The sequence below is a fragment of the Rattus norvegicus genome, chromosome 16 (assembly GCF_036323735.1).
Source record: "Rattus norvegicus strain BN/NHsdMcwi chromosome 16, GRCr8, whole genome shotgun sequence".
In the NCBI taxonomy this organism is placed as follows: Eukaryota; Metazoa; Chordata; class Mammalia; order Rodentia; family Muridae; genus Rattus; species Rattus norvegicus.
In genome coordinates this window covers 48,850-72,556 of record NC_086034.1, presented here as the reverse complement: position 1 = coordinate 72,556, position 23,707 = coordinate 48,850, and the positions used below count along the sequence as shown (strand labels likewise).

Here is a 23,707-nt window from a genome sequence, read left to right as displayed (position 1 = left end):
GAAGTGCTTGTTAGTGACTGTCGATATGTGAGAGTTTCACCACCATCAATCACAACAGTTCATTTTTAAGGTTTTAGTCCACCTCTTATGTGGAGGTGGGTAGTGCTGGCCCACAATAAGGACGTCTTGAAGGCAGCAGCTTCCCAGGAATGGGTCTGGCACCTGCCGAGTTCCTTAACACTTTGGGACGGCAGCTCCAACTCACACTTCGCTCTCTGAAGCACTCACGTGCACTGGCATTCCTGCAGAGAAGGCCTGTTCAAATCGTTTCTACTGCAGGCAAAGCATACAGCATCTACCAGTTCTTCAGCCTCTGGCTGGGTGTGAGAAGCCTCCAGGGAACATTTTCTTATGTGGATGGATTTCACAATTTTGGATCTTGAACTTCATTTGATTTTCTTCTTTCCTGCTTCTTTTTAGCTCCCTGCTGCCAAAGGCTTTGTGGCTAACAGCTTTTACTCTGGCTTAACGCCTACTGAATTTTTCTTCCACACAATGGCTGGTCGGGAGGGTCTGGTGGACACAGCTGTAAAGACTGCTGAAACAGGATACATGCAGGTAAGTGAGGAAGTATCATTAGCTGCAGAGCAGCAGCTCTGTGTGTGTGACAGAGAGAGAGAGAGAGAGAGAGAGAGAGAGAGAGAGAGAGAGGAGACAGAGAGAGACAGACAGAGAGAGAGAGAGAGAGAAAGAGAGAGAGAGAGAATATGTGTCTATGTCTGTGTGTTTTTGTTTTTGTTCATGAGCTGTGGTTTACCACCATCTTGGTATTGAAGGGGAACATTTAGACATGTAGGTGCTCCAGAACAAAATAGTAACCCAATTCAGATTGTCCTATGGACCCTGAATGGTAGAGACTCAGTGCCCTAGAGGAAGATGCTCAGCTTATAGCCCAAACTTGTGATTCGCCCTCTCTAGCAGTTTCCTAGCAATGAAGGGTGTGAGGTGACACTGGCCTGGTAGTTACTGAGTAGTTTCTGCCTCCCACTTTGCTACTGTTTGGATCCCATTATTCTCTCTTTCCATGGCTCCCGGGAATTACAGCTGCAGGGTAGCAGGGCTGAGCTAGAGGATTTTTGCTGCACTTAACGAATGGCTGTCAACCTTGACCCTATGTATCTCCTGTAAGGGAGCAGCAGGATTTATTTCCAGATCCTGGTGGAGGTCATTTCCACTCTCCACATATCAGCTCTGTGTGTTACAAGACAGTCTTTGTGTGCTTCTGTTGCTTGGAGCACAGGGCCTCCCAGATGCTAGGCCAGGGCTTTAACTGCTGAGCATAGTGCTAGCCCCACAAAAACTCTCCATGTTTTTTACCGGCACCACTGAAAATTAACAGGCCCCATTATTGGGCCACAAACTTGATTCTGGCTTGCTTCCTGTCTCTCCTGGAAATGCGGTCCCTATAGACCAGGATTGATGAACCAGTGAGCCAAACAAAGGTTATGAGGGTAAAATAGAGGCAGAAGATACATGTTCAAGTCAGAGCCCTGTCTGTGCCGTGTTTGGTATCACCTGGTGCTGTCGGTGCTAGGAGTCACCCTTTGCTCCTGAAGTGTGCCACTTTTCTCAGAAACCCAATGGACTGTAAATGCTTTTCCTATTCCTGCAAGACAAGCCATAACTGAGGGTATGAACGTATGTAATGTTAATTTCTGGAGCAGTGTGTTAACTCAGAGGCAGTGGTTCTGGCAATGGGAAATTTGTTTTTCTAAGGTACAATGCTGGACGCTGGTGGAAGGCTCTCCCAAGCAGAGTTGAGAAATGGTTGCTGCTCTTGGTTTAGATTCTTGCCCTGCTTTCTCCTCCTCTATCCTAAAAACAGAGTTTGCATCGATTCTCTGTCCTGGGTCTACAGGTGTCCTGGCTTGAGTATGTGTAGAAACTATAGTTTGTACCACAGGGAGCTGAGTGGGAAGGCAAAGCAGTTCAGGAAAGCAGTGTGGGAGTTGTTGGGACTGTCGAGATTTCTGTCACACGGAGACTTAACACAGTGAAGACGAGGTTAGAGCAAGAGCTGCCTCTCACTGCACCTGTGGCTCACTGCTCTCGGGCGTGGGAGGCCCTTTGAGGGAATCTCTGATAAGTGCTGTTGAGGTAACTCCAGTGCTTGTAACCCAGGGCTGGGATAAGGCTTGATGATCAAGTGCTTACTGGTGCTCATATGGCCCTGGCTTGATCTCTAGCACCAGGAAAAACAAACAAATAAATGACCTGTGACCTTAAAACTTTGAAAGGCAAGTCTGATTGTGTGGTGTGGAGCAGTTTTCAGTGGGCAGCTAAGCTTTCTTCTCTTCCTGTAGAGAAGACTGGTCAAATCCCTGGAAGACCTCTGTTCCCAGTATGATCTGACCGTTCGGAGTTCCACCGGTGACATCATCCAGTTCATCTATGGAGGGGATGGCTTAGATCCTGCCGCCATGGAGGGCAAAGATGAACCACTGGAGTTTAAAAGAGTTCTGGACAACATCAAGGTGAGATACAGCACTCTGTTGGGGGCTACAGACTTCTGGGGTAGGGGGGCTGTGTCCTGTGCTGGCACTGTTTGTGCTACCACACTTAAAGCGTCCCTCTAAGTCACCTCTACCTGCGTATTAGGTTCCTACCCTTCTCTGAGTGACTCTGTTTTCATTTGGGCACCTGTTAGTCCAAATCAGGTACAAATGGAAGAGGCCTGGTTCCTCTCATCTAGTGGAGTGAACTAGAGATGAATTTTATAAAGAGTGGTATTAGGCAGTAGGCTCTTTTCATATACTAGAGCCAGGAATATAAGTTGGACAGTATTCATCTTGGTTTCAGTTTAGTGCTTTTGACACAGCAATTTTAGTGAGAGGAGGTTGTTCCATTGCGGTGTTTTTTTCCAGTTGTTCTAGCAGTTGCAAACTACCAGTTCAGAATGGGTCAAAATGTAGTAAAACTTTGAGGAAACCCCATGTGCTTAAGATGTGTTAAAATATTTTCCCTCTTGAAATGTTTAATTGGCTGGTTGTCATCTGTAGTCCTGAAGTGGAGGCCAGAGCCTGGATTACGCTGGGAAAGGGCTCTAGCATGAGCCACATCTTTGATCCTTTGTTACTTTTGTTGATTTTCAGGCTAAGTCTTACTTGGCTGCCAACTGCAGCTAAATATATTCTGTAGCTTAGGCAAGCTAGAACTTGTGGGCCACTAGGCCTGGTGACAGCAATGTACATTTTTACAAATATAAAATATTCCAGGCAGTACTAATCCCAACATTTTGTAGGCAGAAGCAGGCAAATCTCTGAGTTTGAGGCCAGCCTGGTCTACAGAGCAAGTTCCAGTACAGCCCTGGCTACACAGAGAAATCCTGTCTCACAAAAAACAAAGAACAACAACAAAACCCCTAAGTAGAAATCTGGGCTGTATTTGAGTTGGGAAGCAGTAGATCCATACTTGCCAATGTAACATGGAACTCGTTAAATAATGTGGGGGTTCCTGATGGGATAGCGCATCCCTATAATCCTTTCACTTGGGAGGGAAGAAGATCAGGAATTAAAGGCCAACTTCCACTGTGTAGTAAGCTTGCGGTCAGCCTAAGCTACACAGGACACTGCCTCAGTCAGACAAAATAGAAGGCAGAGCTTATCTGGTGTTCATTTGCATATGAGATGTTGAGTCCAGAGTTAGCAAAGAAAACCACAGGTTGCTAAGAGCTCACTCTGCAGAATTTTATATCTGGGAAATTTCTCTGCCTAGTCCTCTCCCTTACCCCTCCCCAGGCACATATAACACCATGTTCTTCTGATACTCAGGCAGTGTATCCATGTCAGAGTGAACGTGCTCTCAGTAAGAATGAGCTCACCTTGACCACTGAGGCCATCATGAAGAAGAACGAGTTCCTGTGCTGCCAAGACAGCTTCCTGCAGGTAGGTTCCACCTGGTGGGCCTGAAGCCTCTGACTAGTACCTCCCACTTGTTTTTTTTTTTTTTTTGGTTCTTTTTTTCGGAGCTGGGGACCGAACCCAGGGCCTTGCGCTTCCTAGGTAAGCGCTCTACCACTGAGCTAAATCCCCAGCCCTCCTCCCACTTGTTTTATAAAACAGGGTTTTATTGTGGGAAAATTTGTGTCCCAGGCAGTTTCTCTCTATCCAGAATGAAGAATAATGTCTTGTGTTTCACACAAGTGACTCGTGTTAGAAGGAACCTAGAGATCTTGTCTATGTAATCCTTTTGCCAGCCCCGTGTCCATTTCTTCTTTTTTTCTGCAGCCATTCTGAACGCCTGTCTTCACTGACTGCCATCTGCCTCAGTTACAGCTTCTTTCTCTCACAGATCAGAAACCAATTGAGTGATCTTCTACTTCCTCCTGGGGCCATCACCATAGTGTGCCTTGGCTTGCTTTTTGTTTTTGGCCAGTGAGGACCTGCTCCAGCAGTGTCTCCTCATCTATAATCATGGCTAGGATCAAAAGCAGAGAGGTCGAGACCCCAACCAGTGCTTGCCTTTGGGATTGAGTCCACAGGCTAGTTTTGTGTCTGCAGCAGGACCAGAGGGAAATCCTGGGGAGACCCCACTCCCTGTAATCCTGTGTGGAGGAAAGGTGAAAGGTCTCTTCAAAGTACCACTTCTGTTGGATTTTACCCCAGACGTCATCTTCCTCTTTTGCTATTTAGAGGTTAGAATGGCAGTTTTGTTTTCCACCTGACTATATTAGCTATCTTCTCTTTGCCCTCAAGGACCTTCCCTGAGAAGTAACAGCCATGTGCTGTGTTAGCCTGGCCTACGAGCCAGCAGACGACCTGTTGCCAGCGTACAGCTACACATTTCTGTCCCATTGTAGCAAACACAGGTTCCTCTTCTGGCTGATTCTTACGCCTTTGGCCAGTTTCCATAGGTGGCCTTGTGGCCAGCAGTTTCTTCAGTGAGCACTGGCTCATTTTGTCCACTGTGTCACTCATGTTAAAGACTTGATGATATGACAATGATGAAGCATGTCCCCTCTACCCAGTCTCTCACAATCTGAGGAACTCAGATGCACTAACAGAACTAAAATTCAGTGCTGAGCTCAGCCCGTTCTACAGTTGAGGCAGGTCTGAGTAGCTGGCCCTTGTTCCCCCACCCTGAGCAGAGGCCAGTATGAATGCTTTAGGTGTACCCGGATGAGCGTGAGACTAGCGAGTTGCCTATATGTTGATTTGCCTGCTGAGTGCTATGTGTGTGTCTTCCCCTTAGCATGCGTAGACTCGCCCGCCAGAGCTTGGTGCTTGTATAAGGTTGGGTTCTTCCATGTGACTCTACCATTTCTAGAAACTTCACATCCAGTGTGTGTGCCCCCTAGACTTCATTCCTTTCCACAAGCCCCTGGGAGCGTGTCGCATGGGGAGCCACTGACAGATGTTACTCTAGTGCCTGTAGCCTGTTGTATGGTGTGTGTGTCTGGTTGTGTGTGTGTCTCTGTGTGTGTGTGTGTGTCTGTGTGTGTGTGTGTGTGTGTGTCTCTGTGTGTGTGTGTGTCTGTGTGTGTGTGTGTGTGTGTGTGTCTGTGTGTGTGTCTGTGTGTGTGTGTCTCTGTGTGTGTGTGTGTGTGTGTGTGTCTGTGTGTGTGTCTGTGTGTGTGTGTGTGTGTGTGTGTGTGTGTTTGTCCTCTTTGCCTTCTGCTGTTTGTTCCCCTCGCTGAAAGAGTTGTCACAGCTCCTGGGCCATTAGATCTCAGCCCTGAGCCAGACCACACGTAGTAAGGTGTGAAAGCCACTAATGAGCAGGGTTTTTATTTTTTGCCCTGAGTGGCACAGAGAGAAGCCTGCCCAGTGCAGTGGCTTCCCACCTTTCCTTTGCAGGTTGTCTTTTGCAGTCACTCAGTATCCCAAACCAGCTGCAGGCGACTGATTAGTCTGGAGAATTTTTCTTTTCTTTTCAACATTACTGCCTTTTCATTTATATTCTGGGTGGTGTGCATACTCTGCCATGGCAAGCATATGGGAATCAGAGGACAACTCCTCCTCCCATATGGTCTTGGGGACAGAACTCAGGCTATCAGGCTTTGGGACAGGCACTTTACCCCCCACCCCAACCCATCTCACAAACAATGAGATTTTCTGCCACATCAGTCTGTGAGGCATAATTTTAAAAATTATTTTATGTATAGTGTATTTTGCCTGCATGTGTGTGTCTGCACCACTTGCATCCCTGGTGTCCTTGGAGGCCAGGAGACAGGGTGTCAAGTCCACTGAGACTTCCTTGTGAGTGCTAGAAACCGAACCTGGATGTCCTGGAACAGTAACCAGTGTTTCAACTGCTGAGCGTTCTCTCCAGCCCATCCTGAGACTTTAAGTCTTACAATGTAAAAAAGCTCTTTCTAAAATGAAATCGTTTCTATGTAGACGGAAGTCTGAACTGCAGAGTCACCCTCCTTGTCTCTCACCTTCTCAAAAGAATGACTGAGTTGAGTATCCCAGGCAGTTATGAGGCCTGCAGCTCACCACAGGAGAGACGCAGTGATGTTTAGGGTGACTGCCAATGCTTCCAAAGAGGTCTTCACTGTGGAGTCATGAGGGTTCTGAGCGTGGAATCTTACACCTTGTAGAGTCCCCGAGAGCTATGCCAAGCTCCTTCCTATTGCCATGTGGCTGAGATAAGGGTCCAGGATAACTGATTGGAAAAGGTTGGGTAGTGAGGCCTAACGAACATCTTAAGCAGAGGGCAAGTTTCCCCAGGTAGGAAAGCCCAGTGGGCTCCTTACAAACACAGAGAACCAGCATCTGTGCTGCATCCTGGATGCTGTGTAGTCACCAGTTGCTAAGATGTAGAGTACTGCATCCATTGCTGACTTATGGAGTGGTTTTGCTGTCTAAATCATTGACAATCATTGAAAATCCTACAAATTGGTATGTGTTCCATAATCTTTTCAGGAAATAAAAACATTCATTAAAGGGGTGTCTGAGAAGATTAAGAAAACCAGAGATAAATACGGCATCAATGACAACGGCACAACAGAGGTACTGCCTTCTCAGACTGCTGGGCGCAGAGGTTCACAGACAGAGCGCGTGCTGACCGTGCTCTCACCTTTGTCCTTCCAGCCTCGTGTGCTGTACCAGTTGGACCGTATTACCCGTACCCAAATAGAGAAGTTTCTGGAGACCTGTAGGGATAAGTACATGAGGTAGGCACGCTCACTGTCCTACACTGCCAGGCGTCCACCCAGGACTCCCATGTCCTGGGTGTTCTCTCTGGGTTCAGGATCCTGGCTGGTCTGGTTTCATCTCCGTTGATGGGGTCAAATACTTTGTCCAAAAACAACATAGGGGAGAAAGGTGATTTTTAGCTCACAGTTCCAGGTAATTATTCATGTGGGGAAGTCAAGGCAAGAACTCACCTAGTTTCATCACAGTGACACTCGAGCAGAGGGAAGAGGGGCAGCCATGCTGCCTGCTTGACTCTCAGTCAGGTGGTCACATCACACCCACAGTCGGGAGCAGAGGGAAGGGGGGCAGCCATGCTGCCTGATCGCCTCTGCCTGTGCTCTGGCTTCCTTCATGTTGCACAGTTCAGGTCCCCCACGATGAAGTGATTCTGACCTCTCCCACCTCAATTAATGATCTGTACAGTCCTCCTCGGGCATGCCCACAGTCAGTGTAACATAGATTATTCCCTATTGAGGGTCTGTCTTTCCCCATGAATCTGCGTCAGGTCAGGCTGATGGTATCAATGAGCAAGCGCACTGACCGACATTACTCCAGGCTTTGGACAGATCTGTGCCTCACATCTATTCTCTCCAGTCGGACCCTAACCTGGATGCTCCTAAACAGGAAAGGACTTGCAAAGAAATGTCCCAAATGTCCTGTACCCATAAGGAAGCTCACAGTGTGTATGATAGATTCAAGCTCTCTGACCAACTTCATTACACATAAGAGCAAATCACTTCTACTTACCCCACACAGTGGACACCAACCATGTGTATTTCATAAGCTAATCACATAGAATTTAATCATATTGTCTGCCCCTCTGACCATCTCACTCCATTGATGACACTTGTTCCTCACCTGTGCCAGCCCCTTCCTCTGCCACAAACACTGCCTGGCCCATTGCTCTTTCCACCCTAAACCTGACAGAATTTACATATTTTCCTTTAAGAGGCAGTGACCTGAAGCCCTGTCCCGCACGTTTGATGGCCTTTTCCTTGTTGTGTCATATCTGCTTCTGCACCTTTTCTCCTAGGGCACAGATGGAGCCAGGCTCTGCAGTGGGTGCACTCTGTGCACAGAGCATTGGTGAGCCGGGCACCCAGATGACCCTGAAGACTTTCCACTTTGCAGGGGTAGCGTCCATGAACATCACCCTGGGTGTGCCTCGGATCAAGGAGATCATCAATGCTTCCAAGGCCATCAGGTAGCTGTGCCCTGGCCTGTTTCTTGGGGACCAGTGGTCCTTGTGCTCACGAACGCCTGTGATTTATTAACTGGGAAGTCCTAGTGTCCAGAGGGCAGGTCTACTGTATTGATCGTTGTTTGGATTTTTAGAAAGTGGCTCAAATCAAAACTTGTTTAATTTTATGGCCATTCCCTACATGAAATATAGAATATTACTCAAGCTAGCAGTATTGAGGAATAGGTCAGTAGACATTTCATTCCTTTGGTGGCATTGCTCCGTGCTTGAAGTGCTGACTGATTATTCTCCTGCCTGATTTAGAGACATTCTCTGTGAGCCCCTAGTGATTCGGACAAGTTTTCAAGAGACCTTGGATTAGAAGAACTAGAGAGACATCGTGTTTTTAGGGCTAAAAAATCACTCTGTCTATTCTCTAAGTTTTGTAGTAGAAATAACAACTTAGGAAGAGCTAAAGATAGCAGATCCTGGTGGTAGACCAGCCCCTGTGCACAGCCAGGGAGGTTGGAGGTCTGCTTGCCTCCTGCAGGCTGGTCAGGTCTGACCCAAGGTCCCGTGTTGATTGGACACTGTCCCTGTGAGAACAGAAGGTGACAATGGTGGTCAGAGGAGCAGGGGCATTATTATTGCAGAGGGACAGAGGGAGAGGAAATGGTTCCCTGAGGTCAAGAGCTAAGAGGTAGGTTTTCCCACAAGGGAATTTCGTGTCACAGACACTGGGCCCCAGGGTCTCCTGAAACTAGGAGAGTTCTTTATTGTAGGCCTCCCTGAATCGAGCTCTGGTAAAGTCCTCATGGCTAAGTAGCACTCTGACTCAATGCAGGATGGCTCTGTGCAGTCCAGGTCCCTTCCTGTGTGCTGATCCTTGCTCCTCCTTGCAGCACTCCAATTATCACAGCACAGCTAGACATGGATGACGATGCAGATTATGCACGCCTGGTGAAGGGCAGGATTGAGAAAACCCTCCTGGGGGAGGTAAGGAATCCCTTTTGATGACAAGAGAATGTTGTCAGACATCCTCTCCTCTCCACAGTGCTGAGGATGTGGCAGAGCGGCTGCTGTGGGGGCCTGTGGCTAAGTCCATGTGGCGTGTGTGCCTGTGTAGGGTTGAGACGGGGAAGGGGCCCTGAGGATGGAGGTAACCACCTGCTCTTTGCCATGGCAGATCTCAGAGTACATTGAAGAAGTGTTTCTTCCTGATGACTGCTTTATTCTTGTCAAGCTGTCCCTGGAACGGATCCGACTTCTGAGACTGGAGGTGAGTCATAAGAATGTGTGGATGTGAAGTTCAGCAGCCAGAGAAACAGCATAAAGATTTTGGCTGGTGGTTGTTGATGCAGATGACACATGGCCACCACAGTAAATGACTTGGTGGGTGTAATTTATGTTTACTGCTTTACCTTCACATGTGTTAGGATAACTTATTTCTGTGCATCTTCATGTGGTGTGGAAGGAGCCTGGGCCAGTTCTGTCGTAGTAACCTATGGATCCTTAGCATAGCACTTGGCTGGTTTGCACTGTTTTCAGTTGTGGGTTAACCTGGCCTCTCTTACTGGTATGTGTGGGGATAGATAACGGTTAACTGATAGCAACCTTGGTGGGGGTAAGCAGAGGTCAGCTGCTAATTAAGCCTATTTTAGCCTTGAAAAATCTTGAAGCTTTTCTCAAGTTTTCTCATGTTTCCCATATGACCGTCAGTCCTGTCTTGTTGTATAACTTGTGACTCTGATAACACTCGCTTTATAGGCCTTGATGGAGCTTGGTAGTAGAGTAATTGCCTCCTGTGTATAAACAAGACCCATGTGTTTATCTAGGGATTGGAAAAAAATAAGAACTGAAGGATGCATTTGCATCTGGGTATATAGCATGAAACCCACAAACTTTTCAGCCTTTCTGGCCTCTGTTCTCCAGACACCCTAGAGGTTTCTCCATTGCTTATGTTTGTTTTCCTGAGTTGAGCATGAATGTTCAATGAGAAAAATATTCCTTTTTTTAAGTGGAAAAAATCTTCTGTTTATGAATAAAGCACAGGTATTGAACATCAATACACAATATAGCAACATTTGTGGGCTTGAAGAGATGACTGAACAGTTAAGAGTACTCACTGCTCTTCCAGGAGGCAAGAATTCTGCTCCAGCACCCACATAGATTATCTCAAAACCTTCTGTAACTCCATCTCTAAGGGTCTGAACCCCTCCTTTTGTCTTCATGTGTACCTACAAATAGGTGACATACTTTCACACAGGCATACATAACACATACACATGAATAAAATTTTGTGGCAAAATTGACTCCCCAGACTTCTTAAAGAGTCATCCCGTAATTAAGGAAGAAAGCCATTGCTGTGGAAGTCTGCATATGTCTGTTGGTAACGGCCCTGGCACCCTGCAGGTTAATGCTGAGACAGTGCGCTACTCCATCTGCACATCCAAGCTCCGAGTGAAGCCTGGCGATGTGGCGGTTCATGGGGAGGCCGTGGTGTGTGTCACCCCCAGGGAAAACAGCAAGAGCTCCATGTATTATGTGCTGCAGTTTCTAAAAGAGGATCTACCCAAGGTGAGGTAAAGCATCCTCTGTTGGAGAAACAGCCAGGGTGGAGCTGAGGACTAGGTCACTATAAGACCAAGGATGGCACCCCAGCCCTTCATGGCCATATACCCACGGGTTCAGTCTTGCTCTTCTTAATAAGTGTTTCTGGAGGTGTGGGAGTGTGTGGTGCTTGTGGTACTTGGATCTCTCTACCTTTGGGACCTTAGAATCAAACCTGGGGTTTCAGGCTGTGGGGGGAGACTTATAGACTGAGACTTCAGCCTGCTTTTATATTTTATTCTGCGGCTGAAGCTCTGTCCTTTGGTCTTCTTTCTCCTCTCTCTCCAAGCTGATTGTAGGTTGGGCACTGCTGTCCCCTGGACCGTCTTCCCCTAACCCCAAACAGTGCATAGCCCCTGGATCACACACACTGGGGTGGGGATGGCCGAGAATGACGAGTCAGGTTATCACCCATTCCTCTGCCCTGTGTCTGAGGCTCCTGGGTAGGACCAAGGGGTTATTTCATCTTGAACATTTTATGTTGAATGTAGGTGGTGGTACAGGGCATCCCAGAGGTGTCAAGAGCAGTCATCCACATTGACGAGCAGAGTGGGAAGGAGAAGTTCAAGCTTCTAGTAGAAGGTGACAACCTGCGGGCAGTCATGGCCACCCATGGTGTGAAAGGCACGCGAACCACTTCTAATAACACCTATGAGGTACCATCCCCCTTTGGACCCTTGGCCAATACCCAGCACAGTTCCTGATCCTGACATTTACTTTCTCTAACCCCACCAACTGCACAGCATGTGCTGTGGAAATAGAGCAGGGTTTGCTTTGCACTTGTCTGACACCTGGAGTAGGAGTGGGGTGGATCCTGCAGGGGCTGCCTCTGCTCACTCCATGCTTTTCCTAGGTGGAAAAAACCCTGGGTATTGAGGCTGCGAGGACAACCATCATCAATGAGATCCAGTACACGATGGTCAACCATGGCATGAGCATTGACAGGAGGCACGTGATGCTGCTCTCTGATCTGATGACCTACAAGGTGTGAGACAAGGGAGGCTCCAGCTTGTCAGCAGTCGTGAATTCACTACCTGGCAAACAGCCAGAGAGCTTCTATGGCGTGTGAAGCACACTGGTGCGAGGACTAACCTGGACAGGGAGTAAGGTGTCACCACCAAAAAGCATTAAGTGTGGAAATGGGGCCGGGTGTTCTGGTTAATTCCCAGGGTCAGCATTTCAACACAGCCAATTTTTGGGAGAGAAGTGAGTGAACATGGCTTTTTCCATTTCCTCAGTCCAGTTCTATAGCAAAACTGGCCATTACCAAAACTAGGATGCCACGGCCACTTGGGGTGTTGTTCACTTGTGCTGATTGTTTAGCTGTTTCCAGAGAATAGGGCTGGGGATGTTGCTCAGTCACAGATTGTCTGCCTACCAAGCATGGGCCTTGTGCTTGAACTCCATCAACACACACACACACACACACAGACACAGACACACACACACACAGACACACACAGACACACACACACACACACACACAGAGACAGACAGACAGACAGAGATCTGCCCTGTTCTCAAGTGAGTGTGGGGAAGCTGCAGTCCATCAGTTTTCATGATAACCCACTACTACAATAAAGGGCTTTTAGGACCCAGACGTATAAGTCAGAGGTGGGGAGCACAGTGATGATAAATATCCCTGTCCCTGGCTTCTGTGACAATAGCGTCCCTAAAGCAGGTATCTCAGGTGCGCCTTCTGGTATTTGAGCGCATGTGCTATTTTACTGTGGCTGCCAGACAGGTTTCGTTCCATTTGTGTGTGGTGTATACATGGGTGTGTGTAATCACAAGTGCATTCCTTCATGCATGAAGGTCAGAGTTCAAGTGTGGGTACTGATCCTCAGACATTGACCTTTGACTTTTAAAGCCTTTTTGTTCTTTTTGGCTTTTCAAGACAGTTTGTCTGTATAGCTCTGGCTGTCATGGACTGGTTTTATAGACAAGTCCTGGCCTGGAACTCAGAGACCACCTGCCTCTGCCTTCTGAGTGCTGGAATTGAAGCTGTGCACTTCCATGTCATGGTTTTTAGATGTTTTTATTGGCACATGTTAATGGTGCATTGCCTGGGCTTGCACTTTGACCATTTGGTGTGGTTTTTTTGGAGTCACCTCCGTTTGCCTTGTCTTATTGACTCCCTTCTGCTCGTCCCATTCTTCCTCCCAGATCATCCTCGTTTTCATGTCCCCCTTTGTAAAGGCCCAGTGAATCTCACTATGGCTGCTTAGAGGGTCAGGGTGAGGGAGGAGTCCTTTACAAGAGCACGGGCACCTTACCAGTGTCTATACCACTGGAGAATGTCTGTCACTGACTGTGCCCATGAAAAATGTAAATCCTCACAGAAGGGTTCCTGAAGCCCTCCCTTCCACCCTAAGATGTTGACAGCACCAGTCTTGTGTGTGCTTGGCGTGTGTCCTACATTTACCGGAAATACCTGCATTGCAGTATTAGCTTCACAGAAGGAAGACGCTACCTCCACCCCCATCCCCTTTTTAAAAAAAAACTCAGAGGTTGACTCGATTCCTTGAATAGCTGCTTGGCTGCTTTTGGTGTTTCTGTTGTTGGGATATTACCTGTTGCTTTGCTATGAAAATTCTGAGAGTGACTTCTGACAATCTCTGCTGACACAGGGTGAAGTACTGGGTATAACCAGGTTTGGCCTGGCCAAGATGAAGGAGAGTGTGTTGATGCTGGCCTCCTTTGAGAAGACAGCTGACCATCTCTTTGATGCTGCCTACTTTGGGCAGAAGGACTCCGTGTGTGGTAGGTTTGGAGTGGATCTGTTGTCTCTAGAACCCAGCTGGGCACCTTGCTCTCCTACTTAGTGTGAACTACTTTCAGTGCAGACAGTTTTTGAGTTCCAAAAGAATATATGGATCCTGAGTTGGCCCGCTTGACTAAGCCTACATTGCCCAGGGTTGACAGGCGATGGACAGTGTAAGTACCACAAGGAGGAGAGGAGAGTGGCCTGTGGTCATGCCTCCTGGTGAGACATTGAACATCATTTCAAAAGTCAAGCGCCACAGAGAATGAGGAAAGACACAAGGTGAAGAAAGAGAGAAGAGGGTGGGAGTGGGAATGACTAGAAAGTCAGGCCAGGTGGTGCACATCCCTAATCCCAGGTCAAAAGAGGCAGAGGCAAGCAGAAACCTGTGAGTTCCATGCCAGGCTGCTCTACACAGTGAGTTCAGCCCGGTCAAGGCTACACAGTGAGAGCTTGTCTTAAAAACACCAGAAGGAAGTGAAAAAAAAGTGAGGAGGCTTAGCATGGGAGAGGCTCAGGCACAAGCCAGAGTAGAGCTAGATGTGAGGTACTAGGGCCTGGCACCCACCTGATCTAGGAGGCAAGTCTTTGCTTGAGCTCGACAGCACCCACTTTCTGTGACAGCATGCAGTCTTAGTCCACCTTCTGTCCCCCATCCCACTTTGAAATTGCCCCTGCCTCTATGCCTGTAGTACTCTAAACCAACAGTAGCTCTCCCTGTCTATTGGACTTGGATCAGCTCCTTGCCTCTCTGGTTCTGTCATTGTCTGTGGCATCAACCTGTATTGCATCTGCCTCTTGCTTGCTTCCTAGAGAATCAGATTTCTATAATGGAGACTGTACTTAGAGCTTTTAAAACTGACTAAAACTGTCCAGTGGTGCTGCACACCAGTGATCCCAAGCACTGTGAAGGCAGAAGCAGAGTTTGAGGCCAGGCTGGTGTACAGTGTGAGTTCCAGGGCTTCCAGGGGTAAGCAGAGAAACTGCCTTGAAAAAACGGAAACAGAAAAGAAGAATGAGTTGAAGTGAAGCCAAGAAGGGGTTCTGCACCCATCCCCTCTAGAAGTCAATGGAAACCTCCTCAGTGTTCTGATCCTGTCACTGGTTCCCAGGGCCCTGCACGTCCAGCTGTTTGTCTTCCTTTCTTCTAGGCACTAGAGTAAGGAAAATAGTGACAAACTCATCATCTACTGATCATGTGCAGGCTGCCTGGTGTCAGAGCTGTTTCCCTAAGACTATCTATCCACTCTTGTTTTAGAAATGGCTGAGCTGAATTGGTTTCCAGTGACCTGCAGACTGTGGTAGGCGCTGTCCTTCCAGAGACAGGGTCCCGAGCTTTTGTCCTTTGCTACATGGAGGGGCTAGGCCTCAAATCTCAAGTTTACAATTCTAACTCAGTACTGTTTTCTCCACTCTGTGAATCCTTTCACTAACCAAGGTTCTGGTTGGTTTCAGGTGTGTCTGAGTGCATCATCATGGGAATCCCAATGAACATTGGAACTGGTCTCTTCAAACTGCTACACAAAGCCAACAGGGACCCAAAACCACCCAGGAGGCCCCTGATATTTGACACACATGAATTCCACATCCCTCTTGTCACATAGTTTGTGGCAAGAGGTTGCCATTCCTGACCATGGCTCCTTGTCCTATGTACTGCTGAATGGAAGGACTTTGTTTAACTTGGACAGATGTCTACGTGAACTTAACATGGTTAGACGAAGCCCATGCCCTCAGCAGGAGCTCCTTGATTGGGACGCTGGGATTCTCTTCACTGAGGGGCGTCGACGCTGCTGCTCAACCTGCTCAAGACCCATGCCACCTCTCTCCGTTTCTACAGAAGGTTGTAAGGTGCCCATGCCTGCCCTGTGAGCTAGGTCTAGACCCAAGAGACTAGGACACAGTCCTGGTTTCCCATCGTTCAGTTATGCCAGATTTTCCAATGATGAACTAATGTAAATACATTTTCTTTATTTATTTGTTCTGAGGTATTAAGTGTTTATTGTTATTTTACTTTGAGATAGAGGCTGTAGAAACAACACCATCTTCAAAGCATACTGGGAAAGAACCTAAGAATGTGAGGTCCAGTGTGGGATGGCTAGGCCCTGGTCAGGCCCTGTCCAGGCCCTGTCCATGTAACTGTAAATTACATGAGAGGGAAGCTGAGTTGCCTAGTAACGTGAGACACTTGGGAGGACTCGGTCGCTTGTGGCATCCAAGTAAAGACTGGAATATCACTAGCAAGAAGAGCAGTGGTTCCCCTAAATTCTCTTAACAGCAGTGTTATTTTATTTACTCAGTCTTTTAACAAATGTGGGCCCATGGATATACCAAGACGTATACCAAGGTATTCATCATTTATGCAGATGCTTGAACTTCACCCTGTTCTGATCTATGGTGGGTTGTATGATCTAGTGCGGGTTTCAGGTGTGGTTAAATAGCCCACTAACATCCAATGGATCATCTTGATTTAATCTCTGGCCAGGGAAGTGTGATGTCCCTGATGACAAGGGGCAAGACTAAGCAGCACATTTCCTATTCTGGCACCATCAGTCCTCACTCCCAAATTCAAGTTTCTATCCTGATACCAGCCATGTCTCTTGTTTCCATCAACAGCTTGTTACTGAACTGACCCTCAGAAGAAGTAGCAACCAGGGCATCGTTGTTTGACTACTGACATGGGAAGTGATGACTACATGTGTGGTCTTAAAGGGCGGTGGTATACTAAACACTTTGTGGTATCATTAAAGATGTAAGATATCAAAATGTCTTTCGACACATGAGGGACATTTTAAATACCAGTAATAGGGTTTGCTTAATGACCCCCAAAAACACTTTAATCACTAACTGGCAAGTTTTGTGTTAATAGCTGTGAACGAGACCAGCATTTCATGTTCTAGAAGGATGGAAGGAGGGGTCAATAATAAATGAATCCCCTAAAAAGGGGTTGGGGAGATAGATGACTCAGTGTTTAGAGCTCTCGCCTGTACCAGTGTGAGGACCAGCGTTCAGATCCTCAGGACCCACATGAAGTCTGGCACGGTAGCCAACATTTGTAATCCCAGTGTTCTTATAGCCAGATGGGAGGAAGAGACCAGTAAATGGCTGGAAACTCAAGGACCAGCTATCCTGTCATACCTGAGCACCCTGTCTCAGACGAACACCCAGGTTGTCCTCTGGTCTGGTCTTCTGGATTCTCCTCTGTCTCTGTCTCTGTCTCTGTCTCTGTCTCTGTCTCTCTCTCACACACACACACACACACACACACACACACTGTTTTTTTTTTAAGTAGCTGGAAGGGTAGGGAAAAAACATGATTGAAATGAGTTCTTAAGTATACACCAGAGATAGTAGGTGTCTTAGCATTCTCTTGTTGTGAAGAGACACCATGACCAAGGCAAATCCTATAAAATAAAGCACTTAATTGGGGGGTGGCTTACAGTAGAGGGTTGGTCCATGGTCATCATGGTGGGGGTATGGCAGAAGGGCCGAAAGTATGTGCTGGAGCAGTAGCTGAGAGTTTTACATCCTGATAGCAAGGGGGAGACAGAGAGCAACACTGACCCAGCATGGGCTTCTGAAACCTCAAAGCCACTCTCGGTGACACACTTCCTCCAACAAGGACGTATTTCCTAAGGTTCCAAATAGTTTATCAACTGGGGACTAAACTTGCATACACACACACACACACACACACACACACACACACACACACACACACACACACACACACATATACTTGGGAGCCAATAACATTCAAACTCCTGTAGTAGACAAAGGGGAAAGGGAGTAGCATTCTAGACAGGGACAAGGATCAGCAAGAAATACTGTGGATGGCTGGGAAGACAGGGTACCTGGGCCTTAGGAAGCATCAGAAGCCATGTTTGCAGCCAAGTGTGATGCACACCTGATCCCAGCACTGGGAAGCTGAAACGGGAAGGTTTGGGTTTTTTTTTTGTTTTTAATACTAAGCTAGCCTGACTTACACAGCCAGACCAGACCCTACTTCAACCACAGGAAGATCTGCAAATGCCATGAGCATATAGAGACACCGGAAAGGAGGTGACTGGACTGAATCAGGAAAGTCCTCAGTTTGGTCGGGTCAGCCCAATCTTATCGTTGTGGAGCCCTAGATCTCTGCCTAAGGGTTTGATCAAAGGTGGTTTGATCATTTCTGTGCGCTGATAAAAATACTCTGACAAAATCCATCACAGAGATTTGGTTTAGAGTCCATTGTTATGGAGGAAGTTAGGGACAGGCATCTTAACATCACGCCCTCTCCACAGTCAGGACCAGAGAGAAGCAAGTGCACCCATGCTGCCTCCCTGCTCACTCTAAGCTAGATTTCTCCACTCCACCTCTCAGGGTCTGTCCCAGGAAATGGTACTTACTGCCTTCCTTCAGGGTGGGTCTTCCCACCTCAATTTACAGACAAGACACCCACAACACACGCCCAAACCCACAGGCCATCCCTCAGTAAGACTTTTCTTAGGTGATTTTAGGCTGACAGTTAAAAAGCAATCGGCAAAGACAGATCACCTGTAATAGACAGACAATGCATCTGTGGGCAAGGAAATGTCCCCGGACCAATTCTGGCATCTCATAGTCTACCTCGAGATGCAAAGTGTCCACCTCCATGCTGCCAGGACAAAGGACCTGCTGTCTCCTGTCAGCTACTAGCCCCACTGAGGCTGTACCCCTAAATGAAACGTCCCTGATCGGATGCTGACAACAGCAGTGGTAGCAGCCAGGGTGAGCCCCTGACACCCAGGACTTGGACGTGGTAGAGGGCTGCTAGCCCACCTTTCAGTGGTGGTGAGTTCACCCAGTCAGATCTACAGTGTGGTCTGGGGCACATTCTTAGAAGCTTAATGGAGAGGTCCCCTCCTCCAGTGCCTCTGTGGGCACCTAACATCTTTCACCCTTCCACCTTTCTGCTTAAAGCAGCTAGGATTTCTACTGAAGAACTCTGACCCTACAGAGGCCAAAGAAAGCTGGAGCCTGGAAGACTTGGAGGACTGGCTTGTTGACTGCAGGGCAAAGGCAACTTTCTCCACTGTACTGAGCCTCTCTTGGAAGTCAGCAGCCTCTGAGCTCACTAGTGCTTTGCCTATGTGGGATGGGAGGCATCAAGGCAGAGAACAGAAAAGCCAAAATACCTTGGCTCCTTGGTGACATCAGCACACTGCTGGGAGGGCTCCAGCCCCACAGAGCCCTGGACAGTCCCATCACTCAACTAATAACCGGCTCATGTGGTTTCTATCCCCAGCAACCCAAGCATTCACACTGCACAAGACAAAGGCAGTATTTTCCCAGGAGTAGGCACGCCCAAACCCCAGCCGTGCCTGAGCTGCTCCAGGTGCCGTACATGTTCTGTACGCATCCGTTCTCCCCATCAGCCTTATCCACGTCAACCCTGTCGGGATACACACATTTCATTCTCTAAAGCATAGCCTCTCCCTGCTCCTCCCTGCCCTTTAGTGGGCAAAGTGATCTCCCTTGGTTCATACAACTGGTAAGTAAGGAAGCTGAAGGATGCTCAGATTCCAGGCTTTTATCTACTGTGTTTAATGGCATTGCTACCCAACCTAATTACATTACAAAGTAGAAACTGTAGCTTTGAACCAGCTCCCTCACTTTGCTGTAGAGAACAAATCCAGCTTGGTCTCTTTTTATGTATGTATGTATGTATGTATGTATGTATGTATTTATTTATTTATTTTTCTTTTTTTCCCCCATCTTTATTAATTTGAGTATTTCTTATTTACATTTTGATTGTTATTTCCTTTCCCGGTTTCCGGGCCAACATCCCCCTAACCCCTCTCCCTCCCCTTCTCTATGGGTGTTCCCCTCCCCATCCTCCCCCCATTACCACCTCCCCCCAACAATCACATTCACTGGGGGTTCAGTCTTGGTAGGACCCAGGGCTTCCCCTTCCACTGGTGCCCTTACTAGGATATTCATTGCTACCTATGAGGTTGGAGCCCAGGGTCAGTCCATGTATAGTCTTTGGGTAGTGGCTTAGTCCCTGGAAGCTCTGGTTGGTTGGCATTGTTGTACATATGGGGTCTCAAGCCCCTTCAGGCTCTTTCAGTCCTTTCTCTGATTCCTTCAACGGGGGTCCTGCTCTCAGTTCAGTGGTTTGCTGCTGGCATTCGCCTCTGTATTTGCTGTATTCTGGCTGTGTCTCTCAGGAGAGATCTACATCCAGTTCCTGTCAGCCTGCACTTCTTTGCTTCATCCATCTTATCTAATTGGGTTACTGTATATGTATGGGCCACATGTGGGGCCGTCTCTGAATGGGTGTTCTAAACTTTGCCTCCCTATTCCCTACCAAGGGTATTCTTGTTCCCCTTTTAAAGAAGGAGTGAAGCATTCGCATTTTGGTCATCCTTCTTGAGTTTCATGTGTTCTGTGCATCTAGGGTAATTCAAGCATTTGGGCTAATAGCCACTTATCAATGAGTGCATACCATGTGTGTTTTTCTGTGATTGGGTTACCTCACTCAGGATGATATTTTCCACTTCCATCCATTTGCCTATGAATTTCATAAAGTCATTGTTTTTGATAGCTGAGTAATATTCCATTGTGTAGATGTACCACATTTTCTGTATCCATTCCTCTGTTGAAGGGCATCTGGGTTCTTTCCAGCTTCTGGCTATTATAAATAAGGCTGCAATGAACATAGTGGAGCATGTGTCTTTGTTATATGTTGGGGCATCTTGTGGGTATATGCCCAAGAGAGGTATAGCTGGATCCTCAGGTAGTTCAATGTCCAATTTTCTGAGGAACCTCCAGACTGATTTCCAGAATGGCTGTACCAGTCTGCAATCCCACCAACAATGGAGGAGTGTTCCTCTTTCTCCACATCCTCGCCAGCATTTGCTGTCACCTGAGTTTTTGATCTTAGCCATTCTCACTGGTGTGAGGTGAAATCTCAGGGTTGTTTTGATTTGCATTTCCCTTATGACTAAAGATGTTGAGCATTTCTTTAGGTGTTTCTCAGCCATTCGGCATTCCTCAGCTGTGAATTCTTTGTTTAGCTCTGGACCCCATTTTTAATAGGGTTATTTGTCTCCCTGCGGTCTAACTTCTTGAGTTCTTTGTATATTTTGGATATAAGGCCTCTATCTGTTGTAGGATTGGTAAAGATCTTTTCCCAATCTGTTGGTTGCTGTTTTGTCCTAACCACAGTGTCCTTTGCCTTACAGAAGCTTTGCAGTTTTGTGAGGTCCCAGGGTCAGCAACACGTCTGCCCATCACTGCCAACCTTTATCATGTCTTAGAACATTCAAAATCCTTCTCACAAGTTATTTTGTAATATACAACTAAATAGCACCAGCCAGTTACTTAACATGTTACAAAAAAGGAGTGATTCCTCCACCCAAGTTCACCCTGGATTCCCCAACCATCCTCTCTCCATGACTCCGTGTCCAGTCCCCTAGGTTTGGACTCATGATCAAGTCCAATAACCACTGGGCTGTCTCCTCTCTGTTTCCCTGTTGTATAAACTAGGGATCATCACTGGACCGAAGTAGTGCAAGAATCAAAGGAGTCAATGGATGTGTGGCACTTAGAGCCATGCCTGGGGTGTAGTCACTGCTCAGAAATTGTTATTGCCTTTGGTGGTGTGATCAGATTCATTCACGGACAGAAGAATCTGTTGTTCATAAGCTTTTACAGCAGTTTGCTTTGGCTTCTTCTCTTCTGCTCTAGGCTCTGCTTACTTGCTGCTAAAAAGTCAGGATAGAGATTAGGAAAAATGACTATGGTGGATAGGAGAGATTCACACTGGGTTTTGAGAACTGCCAGGTTAGCACTTTGGGGTATGGGGTGAGAGACAGACATTGCACAAATCGTGCTATACTTCATGTACAGGCCAAGAAATGCTGGACAGGAAATTCACCTTTGCTGCTGTGCACTATGGGAAGGATTGAGCTCCACGTTCGTTGTAACTGCTACTCCTGAAAGACACTCAGAGATCCCACCAGGATGGTGGGGGAAGCTGAAGTTCACCAGAACCCAAGAGACTTACCTTTTTGCCTCAAGAAAATTTTTTTTTTTTTGGTTCTTTTTTTCGGAGCTGGGGACCGAACCCAGGACCTTGCGCTTCCTAGGCAAGTGCTCTACCACTGAGCTAAATCCCCAACCCCAAGAAAATATTTATCAACTACCTACTACCTACTCTGGAGAGATGAATCTTGCAGGACAGAAAGTCTTATAATCTGCCAGGCTGGGGTGTAGATCACACACGAAGTTTTGAGTTAGATTCCCTGTGACACATAAACCAAGTGTGGTGATACATGCTTGTCATCTCAGCACCTGAAGTGAAGGCAGGAGGATCGCCTTGGGTGGGTTGGCACACTGAATGGAAATGGCCCCTGATAGGCTTTAGGGAGTGACACTATAGGAGGAAACGTGTCATGGGGAGGAGGGTTGTTGAGGTTTTAGAAGCTCAAGCCCTCTGTTTCTATCTCTTCCGGCTGCATGTGGATCATGATGCAGAACTCTTGGCTCCTTCTGCAGCACCATGTCTGCCTGCCACCAAGCTTCCTGCCATGATGATAATGAACTAAATCTCTGAAACCGTAAGCCAGCCCCAGTGAAGTGTTCTCCATTATAAGAGTCGGTTTCTATGAACATGAAAAAGTTTTATTTAAATAACAAAAGCTTTACAAATATAATGTCACTTTCTCAATGATATCTGTAATTATTGTCTTGGTGTAAGTTACGTCAAGTAGTGGAAAAAGCGAAATCACTACAGTTTAGAGTTTCCACAAATCCTTTTCATAAACCAAGACAGTATCTTTTCCCTGACAGTAAATGACTATAAAATGAACGATTCGTAAACATCACACAGAAGTGCATACTTAGTTGTTCTCATTAGGTTTTGGTTAGGGTTAGCGTTAGGTGTTAGATAAGCATTACAAGTGTTTCTTTTTAAGAATATTTCAAAACGTAGAATTTCATACCTAATGTATCCCATTAGGGTTAGCGTTAGGTTTTGTATTACAAGTACTGCAATTGAACCAACACACCTGGTTAATTGTTTCATGTTTTAAAAATAAGCAAAAACAATTGGCAAAGCTGAGAGCTCTTTAGAACGTCCATGTTTACATCAGAAATGTTAAATGCAGACAAATGAAGAGTAAAAGTTACTTTCGGAGTAACTTGCTAAACTTAGCAATGCTAAGACAAGAATTTGTGAGTCTATGCTTTTCAGAGAAACCTGAGTTCTTTGGTTATTCCTTTTTTTTTTTTTTTTTTTTTCTGGAGCTGGGGACCGAACCCAGGGCCTTGCGCTTAGCTAGGCAAGTGCTCTACCACTGAGCCAAATCCCCAACCCTTGAGTTCTTTGGTTATTATTCCCATTATTTAGAATAGTGATTTCGTATATCTCATGTAAGACATAAGGCACAATGAAAAAAAGAAACGCCAAAAGCATGTTACAAGAGAGATGTCTCTAGTTAAGTACTTGTAGATTCGTAAATCTACATAAATTTTTATCTTTACTGTCAATCAGAATTCATTAATATGCAGGGAAGCTTGCTGAGTCTTCTAGATTTGTATCGTGCTATGTGTTGACTTTGTAGGGCTGTTTTAAGCCATTTAAAAGCAGAAATTGTAACAGATTATCTTCTTCAATGGAACAAAATCCTAATGTGCTTCCAATGTACACATTAATGTCACTCAAACTCAGCATTAAAGTTATTTAAAAATGAAAGTTAAAGTATGAGTTTTAACATGGGGGACAGGGGCGGATGGAGAATATAGGTAAAATGGAAATAATAAAATATTTCATAGAGAACCAAAACCTTTCAAATAAGACACACATTTCACTTCATTTGGAAGGTAAAAAAATGAAGCAAAAACCACAACAACAACGACAAAAAAGAAAAAAACACAACCACATTACAAATTTGGTATAAAACGTTTAAAATTATCCAGGCAAGAGTTTTGTGAATGTACAATGTGTAAGCATGGGTGTTTCACGATTCGTTTTTTCCAAATACATAT

At 46.5% G+C, this 23,707-nt stretch overlaps 1 protein-coding gene across 1 annotated transcript in view; it reads left to right on the top strand.

Moving 5' to 3' along the window:
- The window catches only part of Polr3a (RNA polymerase III subunit A), a 38,995-nt gene extending 22,504 nt beyond the window's left edge, over window positions 1-16,491 (top strand). Inside the window, exons 19-31 of the mRNA NM_001414889.1 lie at window positions 421-558; window positions 2,304-2,474; window positions 3,771-3,884; window positions 6,867-6,953; window positions 7,035-7,117; window positions 8,173-8,343; window positions 9,222-9,315; window positions 9,506-9,598; window positions 10,732-10,896; window positions 11,421-11,585; window positions 11,783-11,914; window positions 13,560-13,692; window positions 15,149-16,491. Of these exons, the coding sequence (NP_001401818.1) occupies window positions 421-558; window positions 2,304-2,474; window positions 3,771-3,884; window positions 6,867-6,953; window positions 7,035-7,117; window positions 8,173-8,343; window positions 9,222-9,315; window positions 9,506-9,598; window positions 10,732-10,896; window positions 11,421-11,585; window positions 11,783-11,914; window positions 13,560-13,692; window positions 15,149-15,297 (1,695 nt within the window). The 3' untranslated portion in view covers window positions 15,298-16,491. The remainder of the gene's footprint in view (window positions 1-420; window positions 559-2,303; window positions 2,475-3,770; window positions 3,885-6,866; window positions 6,954-7,034; window positions 7,118-8,172; window positions 8,344-9,221; window positions 9,316-9,505; window positions 9,599-10,731; window positions 10,897-11,420; window positions 11,586-11,782; window positions 11,915-13,559; window positions 13,693-15,148) is intronic.
- The last annotated feature ends 7,216 nt before the right edge of the window (window positions 16,492-23,707 follow it).